This window comes from Pteropus alecto, unplaced genomic scaffold, assembly GCF_000325575.1.
Source record: "Pteropus alecto unplaced genomic scaffold, ASM32557v1 scaffold94, whole genome shotgun sequence".
Taxonomy (NCBI): domain Eukaryota; kingdom Metazoa; phylum Chordata; class Mammalia; order Chiroptera; family Pteropodidae; genus Pteropus; species Pteropus alecto.
The window spans coordinates 8,717,275-8,731,577 of record NW_006437736.1 but is presented as its reverse complement, the minus strand read 5'-3'; the positions used below and the strand labels follow the sequence as shown (position 1 = coordinate 8,731,577).

Below are 14,303 nucleotides of genomic sequence, written 5' to 3'. Positions count from 1 at the left end.
CCAGTTTCCAAGAGTGATAAGTGATTTAGCCACGTTAGTCAGTAGCCCTGCTGGGCCCAGATAGTCAGTGTTATCTGTACTGTGCATCACAACTCTATGATGTTTATTAATGAGAGAGATTAATAATAATTATAACACATTTTTAACAGACTGGCTTTCCAAAAGACAGACAAGTTAGTAATTCTCGATAGTTAAAGATTTATAGAAAGGTATCCCAAATTAAGTTTCATTCTATTTTCTGTATAAGAGAATGAAGAAATACTGGCACCCTAAGATTAAACAGTATCTTTCTGAAACATAATTACAGATTGAAAGGCAGACCTAGACCCACTCCCAGACAAGTTACAAGGAATATCACAGTACTACATAGGCAGCATATAAGTGTTTCTGTCGAAAATCAGGGAGATTTTCCTAGAAATTTAGCAGGGTAAAACAAATGTTATAATGGAGAAAACTGAATCCAGTTGCAAGGCATATAGACCTTTCAAAACATTTGGGCAGTTGGTGTAGATAGGTCGGGTATGACTATATCAGGAGGTAGAAGGGTCAGTCAAGAGAAACGTAAATTTAAAAATTTAGTAATAAAAATAAAATGATCCTGAATGAGGGTTCTAGAGAGAAAGGGGGGCTGCCATCATCAGAGTCATCATCACAGCTAACACTATGTACCAGGCGCAGTCATCTTTTATATATGTTTACTCATTTAATCCTCACTATGAGATAGATAACATTATTATCACTGTTCCCATTTTACAGACGAGGAAATTGAGGCATTGAGTAGTTGGATAACTGTCCTTCAATTAGACAGCCATTTAGTGTTGGGGCCCGGATTTAAACTTGGTACCCTAGACCCAAAGTAGGTACCTTAAAACTGTCTTACACAATTAACGACTATTACTAGTACTACCATTTGCGGGTTGTTTAAAAACTTCACAGACATGATCTCATTTAACTCTTACAAAAGATTCTACAAGATTGGTATTCATCTTTATTTCATGGATGAGGAAACTAAAATGCTGAAAAGTTAAATTACATGCTTAGGCAGAATCCGGATATTTTAGAACCTGTATCTGTCAGAATCCAAAACCCACTCATGCTCCCTCCGTTATATCACATCTCCTGCCATGGGTGCTATATTGCCAAAGAAGAAGAATAGGAAATTAGTGATCTGAAAGCAGAATTTCTATAGATTTTGCCCAAAAGAACACCAACTGTGTTGGAATAGGAAGTAGCTGTTTAGGTAGCTGTTCTGACCAGAAGAAAAAGACAAACAAATCTTAATATTCCAGAAGGTAACTCAGCCTTGCTCCGGCTGAAGAATATAGATAAGTTGAGAGTAGAGGGAGGGTTTGAAAATCTAAAAAGAGGAGTAGCAAGAAAGTAATTTTAAAAAATCAATTCAAATGAGCACCAGGGAAGGCTTTTCACTGCTTTACCTTTCAAATCAGAAGATGGCATTCGAAGGCCAAACCCAGAGGAAAAAAGCTACTCGTCAATGAAAAATTAAGACCTGATGACGGAGAATCCAGCTGGAGGTGTTTCTTCCATCATTTTGGGCACAGTCATTCCTGTTCTTAGTTTGAATGTGTTGCTTGAGTCTACTTCCACACAGACACCGACCACATACAGGTTTATGCTCCCTGATTTTCTTACCTGGTTAAGTTTTATAAGCCTGATAAGAAAACCAATCTTATTACTCTATACCATGAAAATATGATTTCGAAATATGCCTCCTGCAAATTTCCCCTTGCCCAGAGAGAGATTCAATCTCATTTTTCAACGCAGCACCTCTTTGAGAAAAAGAAAAGCCAATCATAAAATAATGATTCCTCAAAGACCTCTCTACTTTTGCAGAGGCCTTAGCCTAGGAAATTATAAGTGCAAAATTGAAACTTTTTTTTAACAATAATTGTTCAGATCTCAAGAAAAATTATTTCAATCATTCCAGACTTACTCAGGAGAAAATGTTCATACGTTTATCCATGATCGACATGTCCTTGGATTGTCACATAAGTGAAAACCACAACTGTGACACCTTTATAAAAGGCACGATTGTATACCTGTGTCCATGCTCACTAGTGATCTAATAAAATTTAATTTGAAATAAATAAACTGTGAATAAGCACTGATTAATAATTGCTAGTATGTCTACCATGAACATTCTTTAAAGTTTTTTAATTCCTTCCTTTTTACCAAATGGGTGTTCTCTGAAAAATCAGGGCACTTCCAGACAATGGGTGGCAGAATGAAACTGACTAACGAAAGCTATTTACCAAAAGATCTTGCTTGAAAATAAAACTAATGGAAATAACACTAGTTGGGTTCAAGTTTTGGTAAATGACAAGGGAATATACTAAGGAGATAAGGTTCCTCTGGTTTTGCCCTGATATTAAAATAAAGAGAAAAAAAAAAAGGATGGAATGTGAAAGGTGGAATAGATGAATATACAGAGAAATATAAATTAAAAACAAACATAACATCCAAGAAAGGAAATAATAACATCCTTTGACAAATGATGGGAAAGATGTGGCAATTAAAATAACCACAATCCAGGCAAAGTTCACTTTGTTTTTAATCTTCTTTCACTCTAAACTGACTTCTAATTCAAGGACAGTATAGAATGATGACCTAGATTGAAGTGCTAATATGTGGTTATTAGCAACAGTAAATTGCTCAATCTCTTTGAACTTATCATATGTGTGAATTTAGAATATTACCCTCCCTATAAACCTTAGAGTATAGCTTATAAATCAAAAGAGATAAAATATAGGAAAATGCTTTATAAACTTTAAATACCAAAATGTACTTTTATTTTTTAGTTTAAAAAAAAAATGATATTAGAAACCAAAGATAATTTTCAGAAATCAGAATCAAGTCCTGACATTTATGCATAATTTTAACATCATAACCTGGAGTATTAGTGATTAAAAGCTTGGGCTTCGGATCAGAAAAAACCTGGGTTCAAATCTGGTTGCATTTCTTAGTAGCAGCTATATCATGGACAAGTTAGATAATCTCTTTAAGGTGGCTTCCCCATACACAAAGTAGGAACAATACCTACCTCATCAGACTGCAGCGGCACTTAGTAAAATAATGTAGATGAAGTACTTTGCACAATGTCTGGCATATAGTAAACCCTCCATAAGTGACAGGATTTAGGATGACAATACCAAGGTGCTATTGTGGAGGGATCTGGAATTAGAGAGAGCTGAGTCCAAGCCTCAGTTTTACTCACCCAATAATGTGCGGCCTTAGACAAGTCATTTAGTTTTACTGAGACTGATTTCTCCTCTATAAAATGGGAGCGATATCACTTCAGGGGGTTGTGAGAATTAATTAAATAACATATTACAGGTGAAAGTACTTAGCATGATACCTGGCTATCTTATATCTTAATGTTAATTATCATTTTCACTCCTTTAGTAGCTTAAATAGCTCTCTTACATAAATATATAAAGATTTATAATTAACTAGGGGTGGGGGATTAAAGCTAAAATCAAAAGTTACTTAGGAAAATAAAATTCCCAGGTCAGAAACTTTTAGGAGAAATGACAGTGAATGAGAGAACTATGTCAGCACTAAGGGACTATATACATAATAACAAACAAAAAATACTGAAAGCATGGTTTTAAGAATCTCAGGATTTTCAATAGAAAACCACAATACAAAGCAATAGAAGTGAGAAAAGAATTTTGATTTCCAATCTCCCTAAAAAGGACTTTTTTTATATTTTAACTGATCTGTTCAACATCTCAGAAAACAAGCATTTCTCTTTAAAACATACCATCGTTAAAGTTATATGCTATTTAAAATATTCAACTTTCAAATATAAATTAGAGGTGTTTTTTTCTTATTTTCATTATATTTTTAAAAATATTTATTTGTAAAACTAACATCTTTGTGTTTAAAACCTTAAATGTTTTTCCATCTTATTATTTCAGGTTTGCTTTGGAGCATTCAGACAGTTTTAAGAATAACCACCAGGTGGCTCATACCACAAATGATCTTTCAATTTTTGGTTTTCTGAAGAACAGCATCCTCCTAAATTTCCCTTTAGCATGATCCGCTGATAAAGATAGCCGTATCTGTTACTTTTTAAAGATCAAATTTATAAGTGCATTCTCATAAAAAATATTCTGCATTTTGTAACCTGTAAACAGAAGTTTTTATTGTGAAAAGTATTAATAAGATACTTTTCCAATTAATAAAACACATTTCTTGATTAGTTCTTTCTACAACTGCATTTTGTTGGGGGGAAAAAAATATTTGTCTTTCCTTTTCTGTTATAGCTAGCGCTAGTGTTCTTTTTACTGTATAGTCTGAATTTCAGCCAAAGGCCTGCAAAGTCTATATCTATTTGAACAATATGCTAATTATACCTTATTAGATGTGCTTGCCCTAGAGTAACCTCCTTGCATTGATATTGGACAACTGCCAAACTACAGCTTAATGCCATGGTTGTAATTCAACTGTTGGACTGCATGCTGGTTTTCAAATACAGTTTTACAAAATGGGAACAGTAGGGGGCATGCAGAGCTCAAGATGTTTGTTATCATACCGATTAGGGGATCTTAGTTCACTTTCTGGAATTTGTGGTCGTATATATTTAGAATACTAACAATGGCATTCTTTTTTTAATATCTTTTATGTGTAATATGCAAATTATATACTTGCAAATATTTTGACTTTATATATATAAGAAATTTTTAATGTAATATGTAACTAGCAACTATATATACTGTATTTCATTTTGATTCACAAAATTTTATTTACTGTGAAAGTGCTAGGTAAATGGTAAAGCATTAGACAAAGGATAACTATCATCATTCTTTTAGTATTTAAAATTTTATTAAAGAAATCTCTAATTAGCATTACAAATGTGAATTCTGTTCTATCTTTAAACATTCAGCAACTATAAAATATAACTACCGTTATATGGGATTTTCTTCTTAACAACTATCTTTACAAATGCTTACTACCTTCACACTATATAAAAACGCCAAAAAATTTTTCAAATTTTCCTTTGGGAAATTCAGCAGTGGAAAGGTTTCTGGCAGAGTAAAGACAGACGTGGTCAAATTTTCAATGTGGCTCTGCCTTCGCAAAACTCTAGAAAAATTATAGCATAAGCAAACATTTGACAAGTGCACCTGTTCATTGACTCGGGAATGTGATGGTCCATGATGAATAAGAATCTTCACAATTTCCACATCTCCTTTCCAGGCAGCCAGGTGAATAGGAAAATAACCTTTGTTGTCTGCTACATTTGTTGATGCCTCATACTGAAGAAGTTTGAGAACTATGTCCCTAAGAAGGAAAAAAAAAAAAGTAAAAGAATAAGACATATAACAGAAAAGAAAATACGCTGAACAATACAGATTTTATTAAACAGATAATTCTAAAGGAATACTAGATATTGGCTGGCAATTTAGAGTAATCATTCAAGGTACTAAGACATAAAATTGGGTTTAAAAGCCTGCTTATTCAATATTTGCCTATTTTACTCACCTGGAAAACCACCACCACCACACATACCTACAGAGAGCACTGACTAACCAATGAAACTACTTAAGAGAATTCATGTGGGCAAAATTGTCTAATTTCATTAACTGAATTAAGTAAAGCAAACGTACCTCTTCCCATTTTTTTTAAAGAAGCTATTTTCAGATAGCTCATGCCTGAGATTCAGCCTGAAGGAAAAGTCGAGGTACAAACTTCTTGTTTATTTAAAAAAAAAAAAGTTATACTACAAAGAGACATTTAGGGAGTTTATACATCATTCCTATTGAGAATTGGAATAAGAAATTGAAGATGCATATAAAAGAGAACGCAGACAGCACAATAGGAAAGAGACCCTTACAAGCTTCCTGCAGTACAAGCTCAAGGTTAAAAAAAAAGTTTAAAAACTTTTCAGCACAACACACTTTGAATCTGTAATGTTCTTACTTCTGCACTCCTTCACCTTTCTCCTCCCAAGCCTAAAAAATTATTTCAAAAGAGAAATTCATTTATGAGACAAATTCGACTACCCATGCAATTTTAGTGCATACTCAGTGTATCCTACCTACAGGATTTTGTAGTCAATCCCCAACAGGTTTTCAAAGTAAAAATTCTGAACCACAATACTCAACCTCGGGAGAAATTAATTAAAAATTATTAGTAGACATTATATTGATATTTGTAACAATCAAAAACTGTCATTCTAAACAAAAAAAAATTTTCATTTGGATGCATTTAAAAAGCAAATTCTATTAATTCATTAAATGAAATCTTAGATATGCAAATACACACATACATACATATAATTTTAATATATTCTAAAGTTGTTTCTTATATGTAACAAATCAACAATGAATGAATGAATGTAACACAAAGAGCTGTTTAAATATTCAGAAGTTAATGGAAGTAGCGAATGAGAAAAGGTAGAGGAAGTTTTAATAGACGTTAAATTAGAACTCTGCTAGCCCATTGTGTGAGTTTAGAACCAGTCACCCAAACATGTGGTTTTGTGGTTTGTGAATTACTTTGAGCAAAAGGCAGTCAAGATCCTGTGGGCTCAAGAGAAACTTATGCCCTCTGCCCCATCACTTAACTACCTAGAAGAATTTAAATCATGGGCCTTGCCCATATTAAGAGTTATTATTAGATATAACTTTTTTGGCCTATCTACATAGCAGGACAAATATCTAATTACTGAACATCTGCTCTTCTTATCCATCTGTATGTTCCCCCTCCCTTCTGAAGCTTCAGGTGCCAAACTTCATCCTTAGCTCAGGATGTCATACATACCTCATTTTACCTGTCTGTCTCTGAACCTCTCATGTATGTGGGGTCTCTGACTCTCATGTATGTGAGATTCCCATACATAGGCATATAATTAAATTTGGTTATCTTTTCTTATTATTACCTGTCTCATATTGATTTGAAAGAACCCAGAAGCATAGAAAAGCATTTCTCCCTCCCAGACACCACCAAAAAATAAATACAATCGAATATGAAATTAGAGTAAATCATAAAATACATTGCCCAGAATGTGGCCTAAACTTGTGAAAGGGAGCAGAATGTGCCACCCCAAAACATGCCTTCTTGGCAAAAGGATTATTTTAGGCTCGACTATTTTTTATGATATAGGGGGAAAAAAATTTCTGAAAACTGAGAAGTTACACTTTTTAAATAAGAGACATTTATATTTAAAAGATAAATCTCTTTTTATAAAGGTTATCTCCCTCTGTGTATCAGGAGAAAGATGTCCTTAATCTCTAGAAATTCTTATCCATGGAGAAGGCAGAAACTTAAATCTGCATAACAACCCCATACCTTGTTTCCTGTGCTTTTTCTGATAACCACCCATAACTGACTTCCCCCACCCCAACTTCCCTACCCCAACACCTTCTTTTGTCTTTAGCTGGAAATAGTATTTAAGGTGATGGTTTGGGCCTTTGGGGGGAGTTACTCAGTTTTCCCAGGTCTCTACCATCTATACAGGAGGTATACATGTTATTAAGCTTCTGTTTTGTTTTGTTTTGTTTTGTTTTTTCTTCTGTTAATGTGTCTTTTTATTAAAGAGAAGAGAGAGGGGAGCCTTAGCCAAGAACCTGGAAGGGTAGAGGGAAAATTATTTTTCCTTCCCCACCCTTGGAAAACTTGATTTAATTGATAAGTGTATGAAACCATGATGACATAATCACAACTATGTTATAAAAATATTTAGAAAGTTTCAAGGAGTCCTAAATTTTCTATCAATAAGATTTCAGAGATTATAAGAATAAATCTCATTTTAACATCCTTTTTAAAAACCACTATGATTTTATAAGATCTGTATTTAGAAAATTTGGAATTTGAGTCCCAGCTATACAAACTACCTAATGATGTGACCCTAAAAAAATTATTTAGTCATATTGTTCTTTTTCTTTTCTGTATAGTAGTAATAATAATAATAATATCTACTGGTCAAGACTAGTAAGATTTTTAAATGAGATCACAGAAGAGAAGCCACTTGAAAGACAGTAAAGCACTATAAAAATATTAGTTCGTGCCCCAAGTAAAACTGAAATACTTTAATAAGTAAGAATGCTTCCAGCAAATCACCCTTTGCAAAAAAGAACGTAAAAATCAGAAGGACACTTGAAGGTTGTTCAGTTTATATACCTCTCTTCATCTCTCAGCTATGTAAGAGTTATTATATAAGGTCTCCAATTCTGGAATAAATAACTATGATGAGTTAAAAAGGATTTAATACCTGTGAATAGTGAAAGAAGCTAAAAATTAAAAGACATGATCTGAAGTTCCAACTCTCTACCACTTACTAAACTTGCTTACCTTGGGCAAATCAAATAACTTTTGTCTGTCTTCCAAATATTGTTAAAATAAAATTTAGATCTCACATCTTGCTGCCAGTCTTAGAGGGTTGTGGTTTGAATCAAATGAGAAACATATATGACTATAAAATTGTATAAAATCAAGCACTATTCTCAAGGCAGGCTGCTGCAATGTTGAGTAATCTCAGTGACATTTTTTAACTGAAATATTTCAGCATTTAAATAAAAGATAAAATAATACCAAAGGAAGCACAGTTAAATAGCTGAATCTGGAATGTAGAATTTATCCTTTGACAAAATAGCCTTTTTAAAATTTATATACCAGGGAAAGATAATCATACGAAAGGTTTTAATTTTATTTCTCAATGCCTAAGCAAATAAAAATATATTCTGAAACTTCTAAAACCATTTCCTTTCAAAGGGGAAAGGGGAAAGTGTAACGAGATTATCAATCTTATTTGTCTTCACTCTCACTCAAACATTCAGGATTTCATTTGTTCTTTGGCTAAATTATTGGCATTTTCTAATAATGTACATAATATGAATTCGTTATTTATCAAGATTTATGATATAGCGAAAAAACTGACTACCCAAAAGATAGCTACTACCAGAGATACATTTTTGCCCAAGAAACTTTATCTGTGTAACAGGGCAACCTTTGTTTTCCAAACATCACTCACTTTCCTGTGAATGGCCTTCCTTCCTTTTGTGTCCCCAAATCCCTAATCCCTTACTCAGCTCAAGATGCTATATAAGCCCCGATTTCCTGGCTGCTTTTCAGATTTTATATTTTTGTTGGGCTCCTGTACATATGTAATTAAATTTGTTTTTGTCCCTGTTTAACTGTTTTGTATTCATTTAATTATTAGAGCAGCCAAATAAGCTAGAAGGGAAAAAGAAAAAACTTGCCCACCCTGTGCCCACCATTTAATATCTAAATCAGAAAAGAATAATATATATGTTTGTGAAATGGCCTTTGGTGAATGCTAAGATCCTAATGTAATACTATTATTTTCATTTGTTTTTAAAAAATTAATTCGCTTTATTATTTCAAATTTATTTTTAAATTTTTATTCAAGTTGAGCTTGTCATCTTATTCAGAGATATCAGCTAATGAACTGGCTTGGTTTGGATTTCTAATGTGAAAACATATTTGTGAATGATAAAGTTATATCTCTAATCAAATAAGTACCTGTTAGTCTTACTGAATCATAAATAAAATATTAATCAACAAATTGTCATTTATCTCTCTTCTGATGTATCCATGTACATTATAAGTAATATGTGTTAAATTGGACTTTTTCATCCAGAGTCATTAAGAACAAATTAAATTTCAAGTACTTTCTATAATATCTAAACTAGAGGAATAGTTAACACTAGGATCATACCAAATCAGTATTATTATTTTCTATTTTCATTTAAGTTGAACCTCATATCTTCTAGAGGTATCAACAAATAAACATGTTGACTGTGCTTAGTTACCTGGCATGAACTATTAAGCTACAGTGACAATGTCTATAGAATAGCAAGCAGAGAAGTAATCCCTATTTATCTTAAATGTAAAATGGCATTCTTTCTTATATGCAGGATTTGATAAGTGAGAAATAATTTAAAATCCTAAAATAAATGTGGTTAATGGGATCATAGGAAAAATAAATCCATTTCCCAGGAGCTAAACACATATCAAATAAATTTAATAACAATCCAGTTTAAATCATTGCAACCTTGTGCAGCTTGAGGCTAATGTATGAAAGTTTGGGTAAAATGGAAATTCTAAAAGTATTGATTTTTGCTACTATATTTAATTTGTTTCATTTTCTAATCGATATATACTTCTAATTAATATGAAATGTTTTTTTAAAGAAGTTTCGGTATACATTCTGAGCAAAATGAAATTGGGAAAGTTCAATGTTTAAACTTTTTTATACAGTTTCCCTATAATTAAATCATAACCAAAGACATTTATTTCGTTCCATCCACTCTTGCTTGTTGGTAGTCCAAAGAACTTTTAAATAAATGCAAATCATCTTCATATGGATGTAACATCAACAAACTAATGAAATTCTCAAATTCTTGAAGCCTTTTTTGATTTCATATTTTTGTGAAGATTTTACTTCTCTTTAATGTGAATAAAGTGGCCAACATGTTTTACAGGTCAAAAGACATTAAGACAATACACTCTGCTTTCTAACTGGAGCTCCTTTAAATGTTAAATTCATTCTTGTAGATTTCTAGAGGGAAAAAAGCCAAATTTTAGCTTGTTAATATCCTTATCCAGGAAAGAAGCAATCAAGCCAAAGATCTTTCTAGGTTATTCGAACAGCAACTTCAGACTATACAAATTCTGGGGAGAAGTACCCTTCTTTCATTAGCAAGCCTAAGAAAAAGCAAATTAAAAGTATAGATAGCTTACTATCTGGACTCTAGATCCAATTTGAGATATAATCTGAATGACAGTCTAGATTCAAGCATCAAATATTAAAAGAATGAGAAGAATAGAAAATATTTTAATCCCATACATATCAAAGAACATATATATTTCAAAGATATGATAACAATTTAGCACCGACATTTTTCAAAACAGCATCCAGAATCACAGTATACCAATATAGTTTAAATAAAAAACTCAAGAAGAAAAAAAGGAGCAATTTGATAAAAAGAGGCGGTTTGAAATGAAATATGAAAACATGGGTTTAGAAAAACCTTATAGGAAACAATAATATTATTATTTAAAAAGAGAAAAGGAAAGAAAAGCAAAGGAAAATAAAAGAAAGAGAAAGGGAAAGAAGGAAGGAAAGGAGAGAGAGAAGAAGAGAGAAGAGGCAGAAAGAAAGACAAGCAAGCCAGGTGGCCAGTAAAGGGGTTCAGAACAGGCCTCCCCAAGGTGTGCTCCTTTGGCATGTGGATTATTTTGAGCTGAAGACAAAAGAGACCCTGGGGGCTCAAGAGAAACTTTTGCCTTTCCCTTAAAGAATTCAAATTAGGGAACTTCTCCATAATAGGAATTATTACCGGAAGTAACTTTTTATGACCTATCCAAAGGGCAGGGCAAACTTCTAACTACTGAACATAGGCTCTTATCCTGTGAATGACCTTCCTCCCTCTGAAGCCTTAGGCACATTACCTCATCCTTAGCTCAGAATGCAATATATACCACATTTTAACTTTCTGTCTTTGAACCTCTCATGTATGTGAGGTCTCTGATTATTTCCTGTTTGTGTGGTTCCCATATGATGTATGTAATTAAATTTGTTTATTTTCTCTTACTAATAATCTGTCTCATGTCGATTTGATTTTTAGACAAGCCAGAAGAACCTAGAAGGGTAGAATAAAATTTCTTCCTCCCCCACACCAGCTAATTGCTATTCAGAAGAGAATTAAGAGAATCGAATTTGTAGTAGAAATCCAAGAGAGGCAATGAATTCTCCATATTTTAAAAAAGAAAAATAGAGTAATATATAGGTCTCAATCTTATCTATTGAAATAATTTATTTGTAATTGTTGCTAGTGGGTTGTGTTCTACTGACTGATTTTTCTATCATCTAAAGGTAATAATTTTCTAATCTGTAATTACAAATGACCCAGGAAATCACCAATAGAGTACATTTTCTATTGTGTCCTGATGTGGCTAAGTGAAGATGAATAGTTTGTTATAAAATACTGTTTTTTAAGTACAAAATGCTGTTCCATTTGTGAATTAACTAGTGTTGATAAAAATGTGTTCCAAATAAAACATACAAAATAAGGGGAAACGAGTTTAATATGCAGTATGAAGGCTTTAGATTCCATGTTGGAGGTAGGGAAAAAGCCTGTGTTCAAAGCAAAAGAATAAACTACAGGACTCCATAACATTACTTCTAGTTCTATGATTCCAATGACTTTAGCCTATAAATCATAATGTTTATGGAAACAATCTAGAGCTGATGGCTACAACAACAATAGCAACAAACATGGAAACAATGTGCTTCTATGTTGACTGCTAAGGCTTACTTGGAAAGAATACAACATGATCAATTGTTCATTACCTATGCTAAGTGAGAAGAGCAAAGGCAAAGAAAAGAATAATCATTCTTCTTGGGCTCTGAGATATATTCTATGACATTTTTTTTCTCCTTCAAATAGCTTTCCTTAAGCCAATAGTAAAATTAGTATTCCATGTGAACACACTACTTGATGATAATGGGAGGCAGCCCAGAAATACATAATGTGGCAGAGAAAAGCCAGGAAGACTTTAGGAAATTGATGTGCATATAACCACTAAGGGGAGTGAAAGTAGAGTATAGGTAAAGCATACACATGGAACTAAAACACTTAGGCTCTAGACATGGCATCACCTTAATAACTGTCCACTAAGTCACTTATCCAGAATGGCCTTGTTTCTCCATCTATAAAATGAAGGAAGTGAAGAGGGCAGGGTAGAATAAATGACCTCTAATTTTAAAAGTCCATGAGTAATTTAAATAATTTAAAGTAAAGAAATTTTATACTCTAGATGAAAATCCAAATTTCAGAGTTGTAGCATCATAGTACATAACAGAGCCACAAATAATACCAAAACAGTATATTATAAAATATTAAAATTGGAAGAAATAAGGAAAAATATCCAGCCTATGTATTCAGTACATTGGACTGAGGCCTAGAGAGGTTAATTAAATGGCTCGAGGTCACATAACTAGCAGAGATGGGGAGATAGGATTAAAATTTTTCTTTTTCCAATGCCTATAGAATGACACTGAGTAAAATCTTTCTAAAAAGCATTAAAAAGATAAGAGATCTTCAGATAAGCAAAGCAGAGATATATAAATCTCAGAGAATATCTGCAATTAAAGAGATCTTAAAAGATATCTAGTAAAATCCCCATCTTTTTATGATGATCTTAATGACTGCTATTCAATTCACTTAAATCATCTTCACTTGTATATTGCCAATAGAAACTAAAAATTATGAAGTGGGCCACAGGGAAATATCTCAATGATTAGAACTTCATAGGCCATTATGTATAAATCAATGACACTGACTAAATATTGAAAATCAAGGAGGAATATGAAGCCTAATTCATTTTGGGGCAACCTTATTTTGAGACGTGCTTATCATGCCAAGCTGAGATAGAAGAAGAAAGGTAGCAGAGGTCAAAAGGTCAGGTCCAAGATCGTCTGTCCATTATTTGATTGCTTGTTTTCCCCACTGGAATGTCTCCTGAATCCAAATTTAAGATGGCCAAAGAAGCCATAAGTATTGTATACCCTGGGCTGATTTAATTTGGCTTCATTCTTGATGACGCAGGTATAAAGCAGGGGGAAAAAAAAGTAATTCGTTTAAAACATTAGGATGATAAGGATCTGGACACATTTTGCACTCTACAGAAGTATAGCAATATAGTTGAAAAAGACCTGGCAAAATAAAAGGGTTCTAAGTTAGATGACATAATATAGAATAGGGACTGGAATAAAAGAAATATAATTTGGGAATTCTGATACTAAGAATTCGAGTGATGAAAGATTAAGTTTTTGATATTTTATACAACTCAGATGATTCTCTAGAGAGAATGATGTTATATTTATGTGATAAGTTTTAAGAAAAAAGGAAGTCATAGTGATAAATAATGACAAAATGATAAGTTTCTTGTGTGAGAACTTTAAGACAATAAAAAATGATCAAGTATGACCAAGTCCCTTGTGTCTCAATTCACAAAATAAAGGAAATGTTAGGTGGGAAAGGAAAAGGTAACCAGCATTTTTTAGGCAGTAATTACCACATCTGAAAAACTCAAGTGCAGTGAAATGATCCAGATTTGGGAAGACCAGCTTGAACCATTAGAGCAAAGGAAAAAGAGATAGGAGGGAGAGACACATGAAAAGGGTCACTTTTCATCTGATGGGGAAGGACAGAACATCTGAATCATTCAGAGGCCACCTCATACTTTGACTCTGCAACTAAATCTTTAGGTTGCCTAGCTAAAACACTGGAAATGAAGAGGTTGTTAGG

At 32.9% G+C, this 14,303-nt stretch overlaps 1 protein-coding gene across 7 annotated transcripts in view; it reads right to left on the bottom strand.

Moving 5' to 3' along the window:
* ANKS1B (ankyrin repeat and sterile alpha motif domain containing 1B) overlaps positions 1 to 14,303 on the bottom strand; it is an 831,972-nt gene that overhangs the window by 721,225 nt on the left and 96,444 nt on the right. For 6 of the 7 annotated variants that reach the window (XM_006914572.2, XM_025048663.1, XM_025048664.1 and 3 more), the window contains exon 3: positions 5,151 to 5,307. The exons of the other annotated variant lie outside the window; for it this stretch is intronic. In XM_006914572.2, coding sequence (XP_006914634.1) covers positions 5,151 to 5,307 — 157 coding nt within the window. The remainder of the gene's footprint in view (positions 1 to 5,150; positions 5,308 to 14,303) is intronic. 7 annotated transcript variants of the gene reach the window in all.